The 16,505-nt window shown below is 32.2% G+C and overlaps 2 protein-coding genes across 2 annotated transcripts; both read right to left on the bottom strand.

The window, feature by feature from the left end:
* Positions 1-609: 609 nt before the first annotated feature.
* Positions 610-6,386, bottom strand: LOC123192695 (protein ENHANCED DISEASE RESISTANCE 2-like). Its single transcript, XM_044605339.1, has 20 exons — positions 5,971-6,386; positions 4,970-5,044; positions 4,808-4,861; positions 4,654-4,719; positions 4,519-4,580; positions 4,186-4,304; positions 4,062-4,108; positions 3,878-3,978; positions 3,535-3,630; positions 3,405-3,469; positions 3,243-3,314; positions 2,810-2,956; positions 2,419-2,720; positions 2,240-2,300; positions 1,952-2,127; positions 1,765-1,866; positions 1,472-1,666; positions 1,287-1,382; positions 1,103-1,204; positions 610-1,017 (listed from the first exon to the last, which is right to left on the bottom strand). The coding sequence occupies exons 1-20, from the start codon at positions 6,124-6,126 to the stop codon at positions 925-927; spliced, it is 2,187 nt and encodes a 728-aa protein (XP_044461274.1). The 5' UTR covers positions 6,127-6,386; the 3' UTR covers positions 610-924.
* A 5,536-nt stretch (positions 6,387-11,922) lies between these two features.
* On the bottom strand, positions 11,923-16,505 carry LOC123193622 (dolichyl-diphosphooligosaccharide--protein glycosyltransferase subunit 1B-like). Its single transcript, XM_044606681.1, has 8 exons — positions 16,260-16,505; positions 15,821-15,865; positions 14,806-15,437; positions 14,192-14,339; positions 13,746-13,925; positions 13,562-13,630; positions 12,860-12,949; positions 11,923-12,431 (listed from the first exon to the last, which is right to left on the bottom strand). Exons 1-8 carry the CDS (start codon positions 16,488-16,490, stop codon positions 12,309-12,311), a joined length of 1,518 nt encoding a protein of 505 aa, XP_044462616.1. The 5' UTR covers positions 16,491-16,505; the 3' UTR covers positions 11,923-12,308.

The raw sequence follows: 16,505 nt of genomic DNA, 5'->3' as shown, positions 1-16,505 counted from the left end.
CAAGATTTTAAAAACATAACAGAAATTCGAATCCAAAACTTTACCTTAAAAGTTTTAATACTCTATCAGTTTTATTAATTCTTTAAATAACAAAATTATTTTTGAAAATATAAAACTATATAGACATACTTTTAAATATAGAATTAGATATACATACACTATTTTATTGTATAATTAAATAATTTTGAATTAAAAATAAAATAATATTCAATTATATGATGATACATCATTAATGTATTTAACTATATACTAAAATATGTGTATATATAATATTACTTTTTTTTATTCTATTTTCATTGGACCAAAAAGCCGTCTTCTCTGACCTAAATATTAGAATTATTTTGTATTGTATTATAATAACAAAATTAACATTTTACACCCACAAAAATTTAAGGTATTAAAAGATGTAACAAAATTATGTGAATACACTTTTGAGTATACAAATAAATATACAGATAATGCGATTTTGAATTAAGAATAAAGTGACAATCAATCATATGATAACAGATCATTTATATACTATTTTGTATATTCAAAGTGTATATGCATAATATTATTCTAAAAAATATGGTATTTTTTAACAAAATTTTAACTGAATTAATCAGGAAATAATTAAACTAATTCTCCCTTCACCTTTAATTTATATATATAAATATATAGATATAATAATACAATTTTGCCATTGTTAGAAGGATGAACAATTATCAAAGAAAATTCTATACAATTTATTTTCTCTCATCAAAGATTGATGATCACATTCTGATTATACTTCCAATCTCACTCTCATTTCCTGGGAACAAAACAAATTTCTTCAACAGTGTAATTTATGCACTGCTCCTTTGTGTATATATGTATTTTTTCAACTTCATTCTGCATTGCACTTCAACCTAGCAAATTGATTATTTTTTCTTCTGGCTGTTGAAATCAAGGATTTGCTTTGGCGGTTTTCGATGCATCAAGATGATTTAATCTACATGTTCCTAGCAGGAATTCTGGGAGCTCCTCCTCTGTGTTACCCTGCAAAATGTCATTTAGATTTTAAGGACTAAACTGTTTCAAAATTGTTACAGTTTATATGCATAACAAGCTAAATGATTTTTACCTGTATTAAAAATGCCATTTCTAGAACTAAATTGTTCAGATATCCAAGAACAAGACTAACCACCCCCCTGGCCACTGTCGATGATCCAGCGTCTACCTGAGCCTGGAAATTTGCAGTAGTTTCAAATCTTAAAACACCGAAAACATCCTGTTATAAAATATATATATATTAGTCTATAATCTACCTCCAAGTAATTCTTGCCGCGAGAATAATTTACTTCGAGTGCTTGACCCAGAAGGCATGCTGATTTTCCTACACTCTGCTTCACTATCCATGATCCCTGATAGACCAAAACACAGCAAACATGTCACATTTGAAAAGCACTTGTGTTTTTTATTTTTCTGTGGTCTGAAAAAAAGTATAATTTACCTTGGAAATGTATGGTATCAGCTTAAATCTTGAATTTCTGAAGGCATCATCTCCATTTACAAAGCTGTGTAGCAAGGGATTGTCCTCGATTGGTGTTTTCATCATAAAATATAGTGCTAATGTATACATGGCTGAGCCCGGAACTTGAAAATTAACAATGAAGAAAAATTCTGGTCCATCTCGCTCTGCATATCTCTGAATAAATCAAATTCAATGTTTGAGCACATTTACAAGCAGTGTTTTCATAAAGTTTATAGAGAAGATTGTTGACAATGGACTATTCTAGAGCAAACCTGAACAAGACCACCAGGACGACTGCCAAGATCATTTTCTCGTTCATTCGATCTTATCCAGTCAGCACCCACCATTTGCATCAATGTGCCTTTTGCTTTGATCTGGAGGTAACATATCAAGCAACAAGAATGAATAAAATTGTTATGTATAGAAAATTTAGAAATGATATCAAAAACTGAAGTATACCTTTCGATGATCTTTTAAATAATTTTCCCCGCGTATCAAAAATGCAGAAGGATCGCCTGCGGACCAACTGCAAGGCAAATTACAATTAGAGTCTTCTTGAAGACTGCTTCCATAGGACCATGACGTCAGGTCATCCTTAGGCGCCTCTTGCAAGTCTGTGTAACCCTTTTTCTGAACTGCCATATGACAAAGTTCCGAAGCATTTCTCAGTAAATGTAATAAACTAATTTTATGCATAACATCCTGAAATCATATTAAGAGGACTTGAGATGGATTTACAGGACTCACCAGCAAGATCATGCAACTTTTTCACAAAATTTGCAGCCGATAATCTAGGCTGGGACGTATGCTGCACATATCATTTTCATAAAACAATTTTAGGAAATGTTGCCAGTTGACAATTCTTGCTTCAAAAAAGTGGCAGCTAAAAGCTGAGGAAAGATAATCTTGGCAAAGAGTTTTAGTACCCATGAGCTAGGTTCAGGACTAACTTCTAAAGACCAATCACTTTCCAATTGATATGGTGCTTCACTAGCATCAGGAACATCAAAAAACTCATCTGAGTTATCATTCATGCTCATCAAACTTGCACGAGGAGGAGACACTTTTTCCAATTCATCTATGGTTGCAACATCTTTCTCTGCCTTTTCGTCTTCACTTTTCAATGCTGCTTCAGTATCTTGAAGGAGTTCAATATTTCTTGCAAATTCTCTATGTGAATATTCGGAGGGACTGTCTCCTTCTTTCGCTCTGAATAGCTCCCTCAATGCTGCAAAACGCGAATCAAAGGTGGCTGAATTCCAAATTACAAAAATTAAAATGAAAAGAACATGTAATTCTCTTATTTTTAGAGGGTACCTGCAACTCTCTCGAGCATACGAATTGTTATGCATCTAGCAGACGACAGACTCATATGCAGTTTCCAGAATTTCCAATCAACAGCAAGCATGTGTTTTACAAGCGATTTTTGTCCATTGTTCACAGGAGTTACTACAAATCCGCCACCTGCATACACAGGAAATAAAATGAAAAACATAATTAACTTGAACAATAAAATGAACAATGTTTATGTATAATCGAGCATGCAAACTACAGATTATTCTTCACATTTCAATCCCTAGCAGTTCTGACAAAACAAGATGAATAATTAAGGGCTATGTCTGAGTCAGTCTATAACTCATAAAATTTTGAAGGGATGAGGCATATTTCTTATATATCCTGCTGTAAGTTGAAAGAACTAGCAGAACTAAGAGTGAACATATCAAATTTCCAAAGTCATAGCATACATTACTTTTAATGCAGGCACGAACATATCCTTTCAGTTGTGGACATTTCTTGTGACGCACAGAATGGTAAAGAATTACTGCAACATAAACAAGTAGAGCATGTTAGAGTATGCAAATAATGAATTGCAACACTTCATGGTATGGAAATGGCTGCAGAACATTGGTACCATATGTGCCATCTTCCTCTCTTCTCCAATACCGACGCACCAGTAAATCCCTTCGTTTCATCCCCCTGCATAATAATGTGTTAATAAAAGCATATTACAAATGGATTCTACTTGAAGTTATGAGCCTTACCAAGGCAGCCATTCATTGTATAACTCTTTGTGAACAATATCTGTATGACCATCAAGGTGTTCAACCACGGTACCACGATACAAACAGAAGTCCCATCTGCAAAATACTCATACATCAACCTCTGGAATAAAACCAATCCATTACCAGACATAGCACAACGTAGGTTTTCAGAACCTCATCAATTGGATTGCTTACATTAATGAACCTACTACCCTGTACATGAATGAGAGAAAGAATGTATAAAACATTTGTAAACAAACTATCAGAAATATAATGAGTTTGGACTGTTGCCAGGCTTTTTCGTTGTACCATAATTTTAATTCAAGATTATCAACAATCTTACTCTGTTCTTGAGGAACCAAGTGACATAAGCGTCCGAAATATGGCCTCTGAATTTCCATCAACCACACCAACTGCCATTATTGCTGGATGATCATCCCAATTCTGATCAAAGAAAAATTTATTATTTTCTCGAAAGAAAATCCCATAGTATACTATCAATGACTAGAGCCAGGAAAGCAACCTACCTTCCCACCAGAATCAGAATCTTTTGCTTCTTTGAAAAGCCGTAGACCTGTATGTGAAACAAAATTATCAAATATGAATGCACTTGCCCACTTGGAATGCAGGAAACGAAGTTAAAAGTCTTACCATTTTGACAGCCAAAAATTTTCCAAGGTGAAGGTGCAATTACATCAGATGTCATTGCCTCCGTGTGAATGGATGAGCTAACCGGCCAGTTACTTTTGCTCCTTTTGAAAACATGCAGCCTACAGTACTAAATTTAATAAGAAAAGAGGCTAAACAACTCCAATGAATTTCCAGAACTTGTAACACACATAGTAAAGCAAATACAAAGCAGATGAATATCATACATTCCTGAGAAAAATGGTTTAACTCTGCCTAGGAACATATTCAAACATAAAATAAGATAATCAAGTCCTCTAGATAAGAAATCAAGATGCTGCTGACCAACTGCTATACCTTAAAGTTGGCCATCTCTTTTTAGAAACAGCTACAAGATCCCCTGTTGGCCTCGGACACTCCTGAAAGTATACTTAAATGTGAAGTTTTGCACGATTACACTTAAACATACTGCCAGGATACAATTTTTTAAACCTTCATTGCAGCATCCTTTACGGAGCGAATCCATTTTGCTGCCTCTTCTGAACTTTTTGCTCCCAACTAAGAAAAAATTATTTTCAAGGCTTATGAACCAATATATACAAATACCATTCATATATATGTATCATTCAAATATCATTCCCCACACCTTAAGCTGTTCGTTCTGATTTGAAGTATTATAAATCGTGAAAATGAACAAAACCTGTAAATTTTAAACAATATTATAGATTTTAAATTAAAAAAAAAAAACCTACATAATCTTCACAGAGCCCTATAAAAATCGACAAATCAGTGGATTTATATAGCATACTTTTCTATGAATGTTCTCTCTTCCATTGTCGGTAACCTTAACGCAGGAGTCTATCTTTGCACTTCTAACTGGTTCCTGGCAGGTGAAACATTTCAGTTATTCCATTTAAAGAGATTATCATAATTCATTATCATCAATATTCATTTACTCATTAACCAAAGCTCCACTTATTGCCATTGAAAAGTATAGTAAAAAAGTTCAAATTCATTTCTGCATTAAGTTAGTATTTATTTATTATTTCCAAGTTTATCATGGATATACTAGACATGCTTCATGATGTGATGGTGGTAAACATAATTTCCTAAATGATCTAAAAAGCAACTACTTCTTCCACAGCAACATCATATTTTGATTGTATCACAGAAAGCCTAGAACTCATCTTACAATTAGGAAACCACAGGACGCTCTTATCTATGTTCTTACACCAGTTTAGCACAACCCAGCTGTAAATATGAATATAGATCACCTTGAAGAACATATTCTTATAATTGTGACAAAAAAAGGAAAAAGTTTCTCTCTGGATACAATATAGAGAGCCCAATTCCTGTAATTCCTCCCTCTTTCCTGTTTTTCTTGTGTCAGTTCTACACTTTTAACCATGAAAAAAAATTCAGAAAGGCCAAAACTATTATAAAATGCAATTCCAAACAAAAACGAAACACATCATAAATTGGCCTATATATATATCTTCATATGCATATGTCAGCTCACCACTTCTCACCAAAACAAAACAAAACCTATTTATCTGCCAAAAAACAAAAAAACAGAGAAGAAAAGAGATATTGCAGAACCCCATTATTCCTACAAAGATCAATATTTAAAGAAACAACCGTAAACAAACCTCGAATTCAAAACGCATCACAATTATTTATGAAAAAAAAAAAAAAAAGAAAACTGCCAGAAGAGTTCTTCCATGAGGCCAAAATTGAAGCAACACCACAAATATTTGCATGCAATGTAAAAAACAAAATAAATTCAGAAAGAATTTACATTACACATACCTCTGTGTTCGAAAGGGGCGTTGTTTTGTGACATTTGAGGTGATTATCTTGAAGAATGAAGTATCTTTTACGTGAGATTTTCCGGCCAAAGTGATTAACAAGAATGCAATACAACCATCCTTCCATTTTATTACTAGTTTCTCCTGTGGCATCCATGTATCTATAAATATATGAATACAAAAACCAAACTTTATTGGTTCGTGTTATAAATTTTTCATAAACAGTGATTTATAACAGTGCTTTTTTTTCTGTTTCCTGAATCTTTTCTTCTCTTCTTCAAAACTTTTACAAATTAACACAAATATAACAAAAATTTATGTTATATTTGTGTTAATTTAATGCGGGTTGAATCGAGAAAGAAAGATTTTTGACTAAAAGAAAAAGCAAAATGGCCCTCTGTTCCCACCAAAGGGAATCAAAGAACCAAATTGCAGAAAATCTTTTGTTATTTTCGAGTTTTTTATTTTAGCCTTTATGACGCAGATTCGGGACCTGTTTTTCAATAAATAAATTACCTATATACCCTCCACCTCTTAACTAAATATTTCTCTTTTTTCATTTTTTAAATTTCTGAATATATTTATTTATAATTTGTAATAAATGAATAAATTTAATATTCGAAGGAATTTAAATGTCAAAAATAAAAACTTATGCCTTTTTTCCATAAAATTTAAGTGAGCTATATATATATATATATATATATATATATATATATATATATTCTATAATTATTTTGAAGCTGTGTCTGATTCTCTTGTAATAATAAAATTATATATAACGTAATGGTCTGCTTCGATTAGGATTTCTTATTAAAAAAAAAAAAATTTAAACTCCAACTTATAACCAACAATTTAATTTTAGAATTGACAGGTTAGATATCTAATAAATTAAGTTGAACAAGAGTGAATTTAATTTTCTTGCCCTAGTTTTGGTCTAAAAATGCTTTAAACTCTTTAATCACATAAATTGCAATTTCACCCTATTTCTATCTTTGTTGATGAAAATTTTACGGTAAAAAGATAAAATAATCATTTTTATTTTTTAAAATAAAAAAAATAAAAAATAACTCTCATTTAATATTTCTGTCACCATCGAACCCTAAACATGTTGATAATGATTGTTTCATTATTAGTTATTTCAACTATGTCTAAAAAGAGAAAAACAAAGTGAAATGATCATAAAGAGAGTGAAAGTGGATTTGTTATGTTGATCGAGAAAATCTACTTTGCTGGCAAAATTGTCTCCATAATGTATAAGAAATTTCCAACCCCATTATTATTTGTCTAAAGTGAAATACAAACCCTTTTCCCTTTCTTGTTGATTAAGTATTCTTTTACCAATAATGTTAATTTCATTATAATTTAGTCATTGTTTTATGAAAGAGAGTATGATTGAAGATTAGTGTTGAATTAATTCTTGTTTTTGGAGATTAAAAGGGGAAGAGTTTTAACAAGTTTAGGATTGATTTCAGCTAATTATTTTTGTTTGTAAAGATGAAGTATTGATTATTTGTGCGATTATTACTTATTTATTTGTTTGGAGTTATGGGTGGTTTGTGTTCTAAGTGATGCTTGTTGAAGATAACTATAAGACTCATCAAAAAAGGTCATTAAATTCTTAAAAAGTAGTTTGAGTGACAAAGAAATGAAATTCTTAAATGTGAGAGCATGGGTTCGAGACTCACTGATAACATATCAAAATAAAAATTTTAACTTATCAGATGTAGTAATTGTGAAACCGGTTATCAAATCTAAACAATCTAACTTAAATAAAAATTTCTCATTACTAAAAAATTGGTCATTGAATAAACATGTAAGCTCATCCAAAAGAGAGGAGATTGTTAGATCAAAAAATAAATTTAAGAATAATGGTATCAAAGTTATGTTAATTGACAATAAAGTTAGTGGTTTCAAATGTTATTATTATGATAGTCATAAGACTGACACGATAAAGATTAATGATTAAATTGATAGAATAAAGATAATTCATGATCAAATTAAGAAGAAAAGAATTGAAAATTGTCAAGTGATTGTAATTAATAATCTTGATATAAGAAGATTGTCTAAAATATTAGAAACGGAATAGGTGGTAGGGTGATCATCTTAACTTGTTGCGATGATTGATGATGCCCTAAAGGGATGGATATTGTGACATGCAAATACCCTAGAGAGATTGAATAAATTGTGTTTTCTTCTTGACGTTATGATCAATTTGCTTTCATTTTGTTTCCTTAAGTATGAAAATTGCTATTGCAGGCTGACTTTGGCCACCACCATTTTGTGTTTAGATCGCCTTGGAAGGTATAGCTTGAAGCTGCTACTTTTCCCCTTTCTTGATAGCCATTGTCAGAGGAGAAATGAGGAAAGGGAAAAAGAAGAACAAGGAGGAAGGAGAAGAAGAAAGGGAAATGGTGGAGGAGAAGAAAGATGAAGACATGGTATGTGTTGAAGTCATTTTTCCTTAACAATGTTAGAATTTGGGCAAAAATATATGATTTATGCCATCAAAGGTGTAAAAAGTTCTTAGATCAAACTTTGGGTGGGAACATGCAATTTACTCTTTGAACTAATTATTAATGCTTTGTCAACGAATGTTGGGTAGAGTAATTAATATGGTAAACTAAAAACAGTGCAAATTAGTTATTGTTAATCTTCCCAACTAATAATTATCAAATCTTTTAACAATAAATCAGGGTAGTTAATTTCCCATCAATAAGAAAAATAAAAGGGTATAATTGTCTTTTGATTTGTCAAAATCCAATTAAGGTTCACTCGGTCAAGTCAAGCCTACCCAAAAGCGCAGTCATACTATAAGATCATGAAAGAGACAGCTTGGCGCATGGCTTTGACATTTCTTTATAGGGCCAAAGTCCTCAACTCTCAAATTTCAATCTTTTAAGTTCGAAAATTTTATTTACTCATTTATAGACAATTAAAATTAATAAACAGTTTGGCGCATGACTTTGACATTTCTTTATAGGGCCAAAGTCCTCTAATATCAAATTTCTATCTTTTAAGTTTGAAAATTTTATTTACCCATTTATAGACAATTAAAATTAATAAAACTCTAATATTTTAAAATCGTATCTCTTTTCTCTCCTAAACCTTAAAAATTAACAATTTCTTTCATAGGTCAAGTGTTCAAAAATGACACTTCCCCTCTAAGGTTTAGTTTTTAAACTCTGACGTCATCTCTAGTGTCATTATCGATGACCTCTCCCTTCAACGATCTCTCTCAACTCAGCTAGATACTTGATCAGCGTTGAATGAAACTTGGAAGACAAGCTTTTTGTCTTCTCAGAAGAAGATGTCTAGGAAGACGATCGTCTTTCCAGACGAAGATGAGATCTTTGTTTTCATCTCCTAAGCTTCATTCAACACTAATCGAACATCCAGCTAGGTGGAGGGAGATAGTCGAGGTGAGAGAAAGTTTCGGGAGAGAGAGACCACCGACAATGATGTAAGAGTTTGAAAACTAAACCCTGAGGGGGGGGGGGGGGAGGAAGAAGATTAAATTTTTTTTTAATATTATAGATGAAATAACGATTTTATCCTTGAAACTATTAGACTTAACTCCTATTGGGTAAGTGTTTGAGATTTTCATAGTTAAATGATGAAAACTTGAGATTAGAGGATACTTTGGGTAGAAATAAGTCCTTTGGCCTTTATTTATACCAATGAAAATATATTTAAGTTAGATGAATAAAATAATATCCAATTATATTAATGTTAAATATGTTCAACAATAATATACTTGACCTTGGTCTTTCTTGTATCAAAATGTTGTCAAATTGATGAATTAATTAAGAAATTAGGGGTAGATATGAACTAAACTGAGTCCAAACACCCTTTAGTTCAAGTTCAACTTAAATAAAAAATAGCTAAGTTTGAGCTTGGTTTGAATCTGTTGAGTCAACATTAAAAGTGGTTCATGTTCGGTTTGAGTTTGAATGAAATTTATAATTTAAATCTATGACTTGAACATATGACTCAAATTTATGATTTGAATTCGTAATTTATTGAAAAAATAATATTGTTTAATAATTACTCAATATAATTCAAACCGAGTCATGAGCTAAATTCAAATTGAATTGAGTTATTCATCTAGCTCACAAGCTAAATCGAACTAAACTCTCTCTAATTCGTACTCAATTCAATTTTAAAATAAGTTAAATCTGTTAACTCTAATTTAGTTTATATTATAATTATTTTTTATTTAAATTATATCTAAATAATAGGTTTTTACTCTTAAATTTAAAATAACATAATACTATATATTATTTGATGTTCTAATTTAATATTTAAAATTAAGTATATATAATTTTATTAGAACCTGCATTGCATATCTTTTAAAGTGAGAAATTAATGAAAAAATTAATAATATATTGTTGGACTTAGAGGACTGAGAATTTGTCATTTCTACGTAGTGTCAGTCTCACTCACACTCGCTTATTATATTTGTGCCTGTCCAACAAAAAATTCCTTTGTTTCATTGTTTTCATCTACAATTGACCTAATCCCTTGAAATTATCGATTTAAATATATTTTATATATATATATATATTTTGTTAAGATATGGTCTTTAATTATAGATATGCAAAAAAGTAATATTATATATAAATAAGTATATATTTATATGTGTTTTTATATAATTAAATATTATTTTATTTTTAAATTAAAATTATCTAATTATATAATATATAATTTTATTGAAATGGAAAACCCAGATGTTAGTCTGTAGCCTCGAGTCTAAAGATGCCTGGAATGCAGAAGACCAACAATGCCACTTAGCAATTCTGTAGATTTGTAGCAGGTCAACACAGTTGTCAGATTTTGAAGCTATGAAATTAATTGAATGAGATATCTTTATCTGCAGAGCAAGTCTGACATTATCCATTATCCACCCGTATTTAATATTTTGGATGGGCACACAAACCTACTTTGGGCCAAGCCGTGACCTACTTTGGGCCAGCCGTATTTAATATTGACTTTAATTAAGGTGTGGATTTGAATCCAATTAAGCCTAGATATCTTTTATTAACTAAAGTTTGATTTGAATAAAATATGATTTAACTCAAATTTATCAAACGAATATTAAAAATAATTCAAATTTGATTTAAATGAAAATAATTTAATTCGAATAATTTGAATATATGATATCGATTGAATTTAACTTGAATAACTTGAATGTACCTATTTATTTGCCGTAAATTAATTTGAATATATAATTTGAATATATGGCTCAAATTATGGTTTGAATTTGTAATTCATTAATAAAATGACATCGTTTAATAATTATTCAATATAATTTGAATTAAACCACAAGTTAAATTATAACCAAATTAAACCATCTACCAAGCTCATGAGTTAAACTAAATTAAACTCCTTTTAATTTGAATTTAGCTCAATTTCAAAATGAGTCAAATATCTTAACTCAAACTTGGTTCAAATCGAATTGAATTAAATTGAGTTTAACGAACTTTCAAACTCGAATCAGTTCGATTTGGGTCTAACACTACTTTAATCTATAATGTTTTAAATATTTTAATAAATAAAATTTTATTAATAATTTTGTAATTTTGGATTTTAGATTATTTTTCTCATCCATAAGAAGCTTCCCCCTTATTTTACACAAATGGGTACCCACTTATTTTACACAAATGGGTACCCACTTTCGGTATATAAATGTATATACACTAATAAATATCATCATATGATTGAATAATTTTGATCTAAAAATAAAATAATACATAATCACGTGATAACACATATAACTATATATCTCTTTGTATACTCAAAATGAGTACACATAATATTACTCTTTCCATTTTTTATTTTCCATATGAAAGAGTTGAATAAGTAGTTACTGATTTACTTGTCAGGCAGATATCACTGTAATTTCTAACTCTCCTCCGGATAGAAGGGAATGTTTTGGTAGCTCAAGGCCCAAACATTTTAAGATTCAAGGTCTCAACATTTCAATGATCCTCTTATTAAGTTCTATGCCACAGAAGAATCTATAATATGTTATTTCAATGTAAGATCGACCTTACATATTTCTTATATCTTGCGGCAGAAGTATAATCCCCAAAGCCCAGATGGCCTCAAGTGCCAAACTTGAATCTTGCTAAGGAGACAGTGGATACCACAGAATTTCTATTACATGAGTAACAGTCTCAAAATCCTTTTTAGTATTCTAGTTCCTGATAAGCTCACTCCCTATGGGTTAACAATATCGAAGAAATCAGCTACTCCAAGCTACTGAGTAAAAGATATCATGTGTAACGTGCAACTACAAAGTTGCATAAGAATACCCCTGGGATATACCGTTACGTAAAATCACTTGCGAATAGAAAGATCAATGTGTAGGTAAGCTACACAGGCCACGAAAAACAGGAAGAAAACTGATGCCAGCATTAATGGCTCTGCAAGCATGAATATCGGATTGAATGTGTAATACACCTGCCAAAAGGAAAAAGAGAAAAGAAATATAAGTCAACAGTTTTCCTGAAATATTAAAAAACTGGCAGGAAGCAATTTGGGAATGTCCATCAGGATTAAAGCACAAGTATCATGAGCCACAAGCGGTCAAGCATCCAGAAAGACCATCCACCCATCCTTGAAATTGAATCATCAAAAGCCACAAGTAGACTCTAATATTCTAGTTTGCATCCATTAATTAAAACACCACAAATAAAGGTTAAATCATGTCAATGTTGCAATGCCTAAAACCAGTCCCTATAAAGTAGATCAAGACAAATTTAAAACATTCGTTGAAGTTGCATCAATTTAATCCACCAGTACGTCATGTGCGAAGGAAAATTGGCATAGCAACAGAATAATGAATATTTGGTAAGGAGCAATCATAACACAATGGGTTGAGAAATCACCTGGAAAAGAGCATTGTGCACAGGAACAACATTTTCCTTTTCCAGAACCACCACAGTCCTCCCTATTACATCAAGGTAAGAATACTTGGTCTGCCAAAAAAGACATGAAGAGACACATCTGAGCCATGAAATATGATATTGACTACACAAAAGGAAAAAAAAAAAAAAAGAATCCCACATTGAATTACTATAGTCAATATTCAAAACATAGGATTTTGGGCACATGAGTAGAGATGAAAATTTCGGCTTGAATTTAAGGGCTCCGACCTTAACAGGGAAGGAAACAAAAAAAAAATTCCCGCAATCAAAGATGGAAATACATGTGTGCCCCCTCTCCCCAGTTTTCATCCTTTTATATTAATATATTTACTTAAAATACTTATATATCTTTATAATTTTAGATTATTTATGTTTTTATTGTACATATTAAAGCGGTTAATATATGATATTTAAAATAGTGGGTTGATTTTAATTTTATTCAATTTTGTTATTTAATGTATTTATATTCTGTTTAGAAAGTATGGAGAGAGAATTTTCTTCCAAGAGTACAGAAAGGGAATATTTCCCTGCGGGGATGAAAAATCTTCGTCATCCCCATAACAAGGGTAGGGATGGGGATTGAGATCCCCTCCCTGCCTCTTCCCATTGCCATCCCTACACATGAGTCTGTCTGTGTTCAAACTTGGTATCAGGAATAATTACCTCCAGATGCTGCTCCACTGGAAAGGGAACAACAACAGAAGGATCTTTTGAGCCCTCTGGCAGCACAACCTGAAAACAACATAGTTCCTGTTTTAGCAAATTTACATTCCAGCATCTGTGAATGGACAGAAGCAACAATGCAGAACAATCGAATAGGTATGCAACCCAGTAGCAATTAACTTACTTTGATGGTCAACTTGTCAACCACTGTCTCAGCAAGAGGGCACCCAAAAGTAAAGTTCAGGTATCGCCTGCCATCAGGTGACTCAAAAAGGAAGTCTTGCAATGGAACCCCATAGCCAATGACAAAAGTGGATTTCCAACCACCAAACAAAGGATAACGGGGTTCTATCTCTAGATCTGACTGCAAAAAGCAAACATTGGTCAACATCCATGGACATTAAAATGAGCAGTTTTCCACAGCATGGACTGAGAGAAATTTCAAAACTATGATACTCAGTGATTTTAGCCTTTGCTTAAAATACAACATAGTTTCATTATACTGAACATGCATTAAGGAAACTTCACAAAAATCTTTCTGCAGTTCTTTATCATGACAAAACTGCTCTGGTGAAAGCAGAGTAAAATTTAGCTCAACACAGCTCAACACCTGCAAACACAATTTAGTACCTTTTGAGAATCAGTGCGCAAATGTGACGATGAAATGTTTCCTATTCCATCTCGGTAGTAGACAGAGTGAACTCTAGGGGGTAGTCTTGCCAAGAGGTGTCTGAAGGAGGATACACCACTAACAGATGGCCTAGATTGATATTCAATCCTGCCAAAAATAACTTCAAAATATGAATATTAATGTTAATAAGAAAAATTGCATTGCTTAATTATCTAACAAATGTGCATCTGAAAGTTCCAATCTGCTAATACCCCATTCCTAGAATTGAAGCATGGCTTCACAGTACTTAATGTTTAGCATTTGGGCAGATTCATCAACAAGTTACCTAGATCCAAGTTCAAGAAAATTTTAATAAAGTATGAACACCTTATAACTTGTTGTCACCTCAACCGCCCATTGGGGATAAATATAAAACAGCTAACAAAGCTTTAGCATAAAATATGTGAGGCTTTAAATTTATTCATACATACTATACTAAGGCCTTGACATTTGCAACAACTATAATATATCCTGGAGCCAAGCTCAGGGCCTAGTACTCACAGAAAAGAGAGAAGAATAATAATCAAAAACATCACATATGACCACAAAGCTGCAGCCAACTATAATACTGTACCTTGAAAAAATGCCTTTATGTCGAGCGCCAGCATGGATCAACTTGTAATGCTCTGTAATCTGAATGCTGCCCCAGTGAGATATTTCCACTTCTCGTACAAGCTCCTCAACAACAGCAAATGGGTTGTTATTTTCAAAATGAATAAGAATTGGGGAATATGAATATGGAGGCTGATCCTCATAGGGCCCATACTTCATTTCAGTACCAGCTCGGTTAGTAGGATCCACCCTAGTAAACGATTCCACCTTAGTACTTGGCGTCTTAATAAAAGTTGTCTGTTGCCTAATATTATAGGGTGACAATATTAGTGCACCATCACGGTAATATACCAACTGAGATTCTGATTGGCTTATCTCCATTGGGAAAGGCTCTAGAGAGTGAGTAAATACATAAAGCACTTCCAGTGTTGTAGTGTCACCTGAATTCAATGGATTAACCAATGAAATGCTGAAATATTTAGTTTCCTTCGGTGCATCGGGTAGCTCTGTGGGTTTAACAACAAGAGGCATGTAAGTTTTCTTCTTCCGTTTTCCTGTAGTTGCTAATGCTTCAACAAATGCTAGGTGATTAACTTGAGTAGGTGGGAAAGCAAGAAGGATTTCTGAAGCAGCAGCTGTCCCAGTATTCTCAACCTGAAAGAGACCAATAAATTTGACATACATGTTAACCTGTATGCAATTAGTAGGATGAAATTATGAAAGAGATAGACTGAGAAATTTAATCAGTCAAACATCATCCCGACAACAACTTTGATATTTAGCAACTAAGATGGCTATATTAAATATACAAATGCATCAAAATTTGAAAGTGAATTTGGTGGATACCACTCAAAGCGAAGCTTCAATAATCCAAACAAAACCTGAGAAAGATGATTCAGGCCTGGAACTACTCAAGAAGGAAATATACCAGCAAGGAAATACTCTTGAAGCAACATGATAAAAACTAAACAAGAAATTTAACCTCAAATAGCATTTATATCCACATAAATTTAGTATAGCAGTAACTTAAGAATTACCTTCAGAGTCAAAAAGACCTTCACGATGTGCGTAGTCAAATCAATCTGCATAATAATTAAAAGTATAATAGCAATAATCAGAACAAGGAATCATTGCTCAATTCAAGAAGAAAAACCTTACACAAAAAAATAAGCCTCAAAAAAATCAAGACAATACATAAGTCTTGTGATGTTCAACTCTAAATCAAAAGCCACCGGGGATCAAACGTATCATCAGATAAAAAACGCAAGACGAACTAGTAACTAAAGTCCACGATTAAAAGAGAATTATCTGGCTCGAACAAATAAATAACACACATTAATCGGGTACTTCACAATCAAGCATAAACAAATTCGCATACAAAACACACTTAGATAAAAACTACAAGCCTAATCAGTATCCAGAAAATAGAGATAAAAATACGAAATTGAAAAGGCGAACTTGAAAAATCGAGCTTACTCTACGCTCGGCACTGTTGATACGGATCTCTTGAGAAGATGTAACGATAAATAAGAAAAGGGATATGACTGTTAAGACTAGGGTCAGTCTGAGAATTAAGAGAGAGCCCATTGATGCAGCTTCTTCTTCTTCTTCTTCTTCTTCTCCTTCTCGAGTAGTTGACGAGTAACTGCGAAGAGGAGACCGATTGTATTTGTACATGAGGACTGGGAAATGGCCAGCGGGCTTCATTTTGGGCCTTAATTT

The sequence above is a fragment of the Mangifera indica genome, chromosome 12 (assembly GCF_011075055.1).
Source record: "Mangifera indica cultivar Alphonso chromosome 12, CATAS_Mindica_2.1, whole genome shotgun sequence".
Lineage (NCBI taxonomy): Eukaryota > Viridiplantae > Streptophyta > Magnoliopsida > Sapindales > Anacardiaceae > Mangifera > Mangifera indica.
Note: the sequence above shows the minus strand (reverse complement) of the source record. Positions and strands in the feature narration are given on the sequence as shown.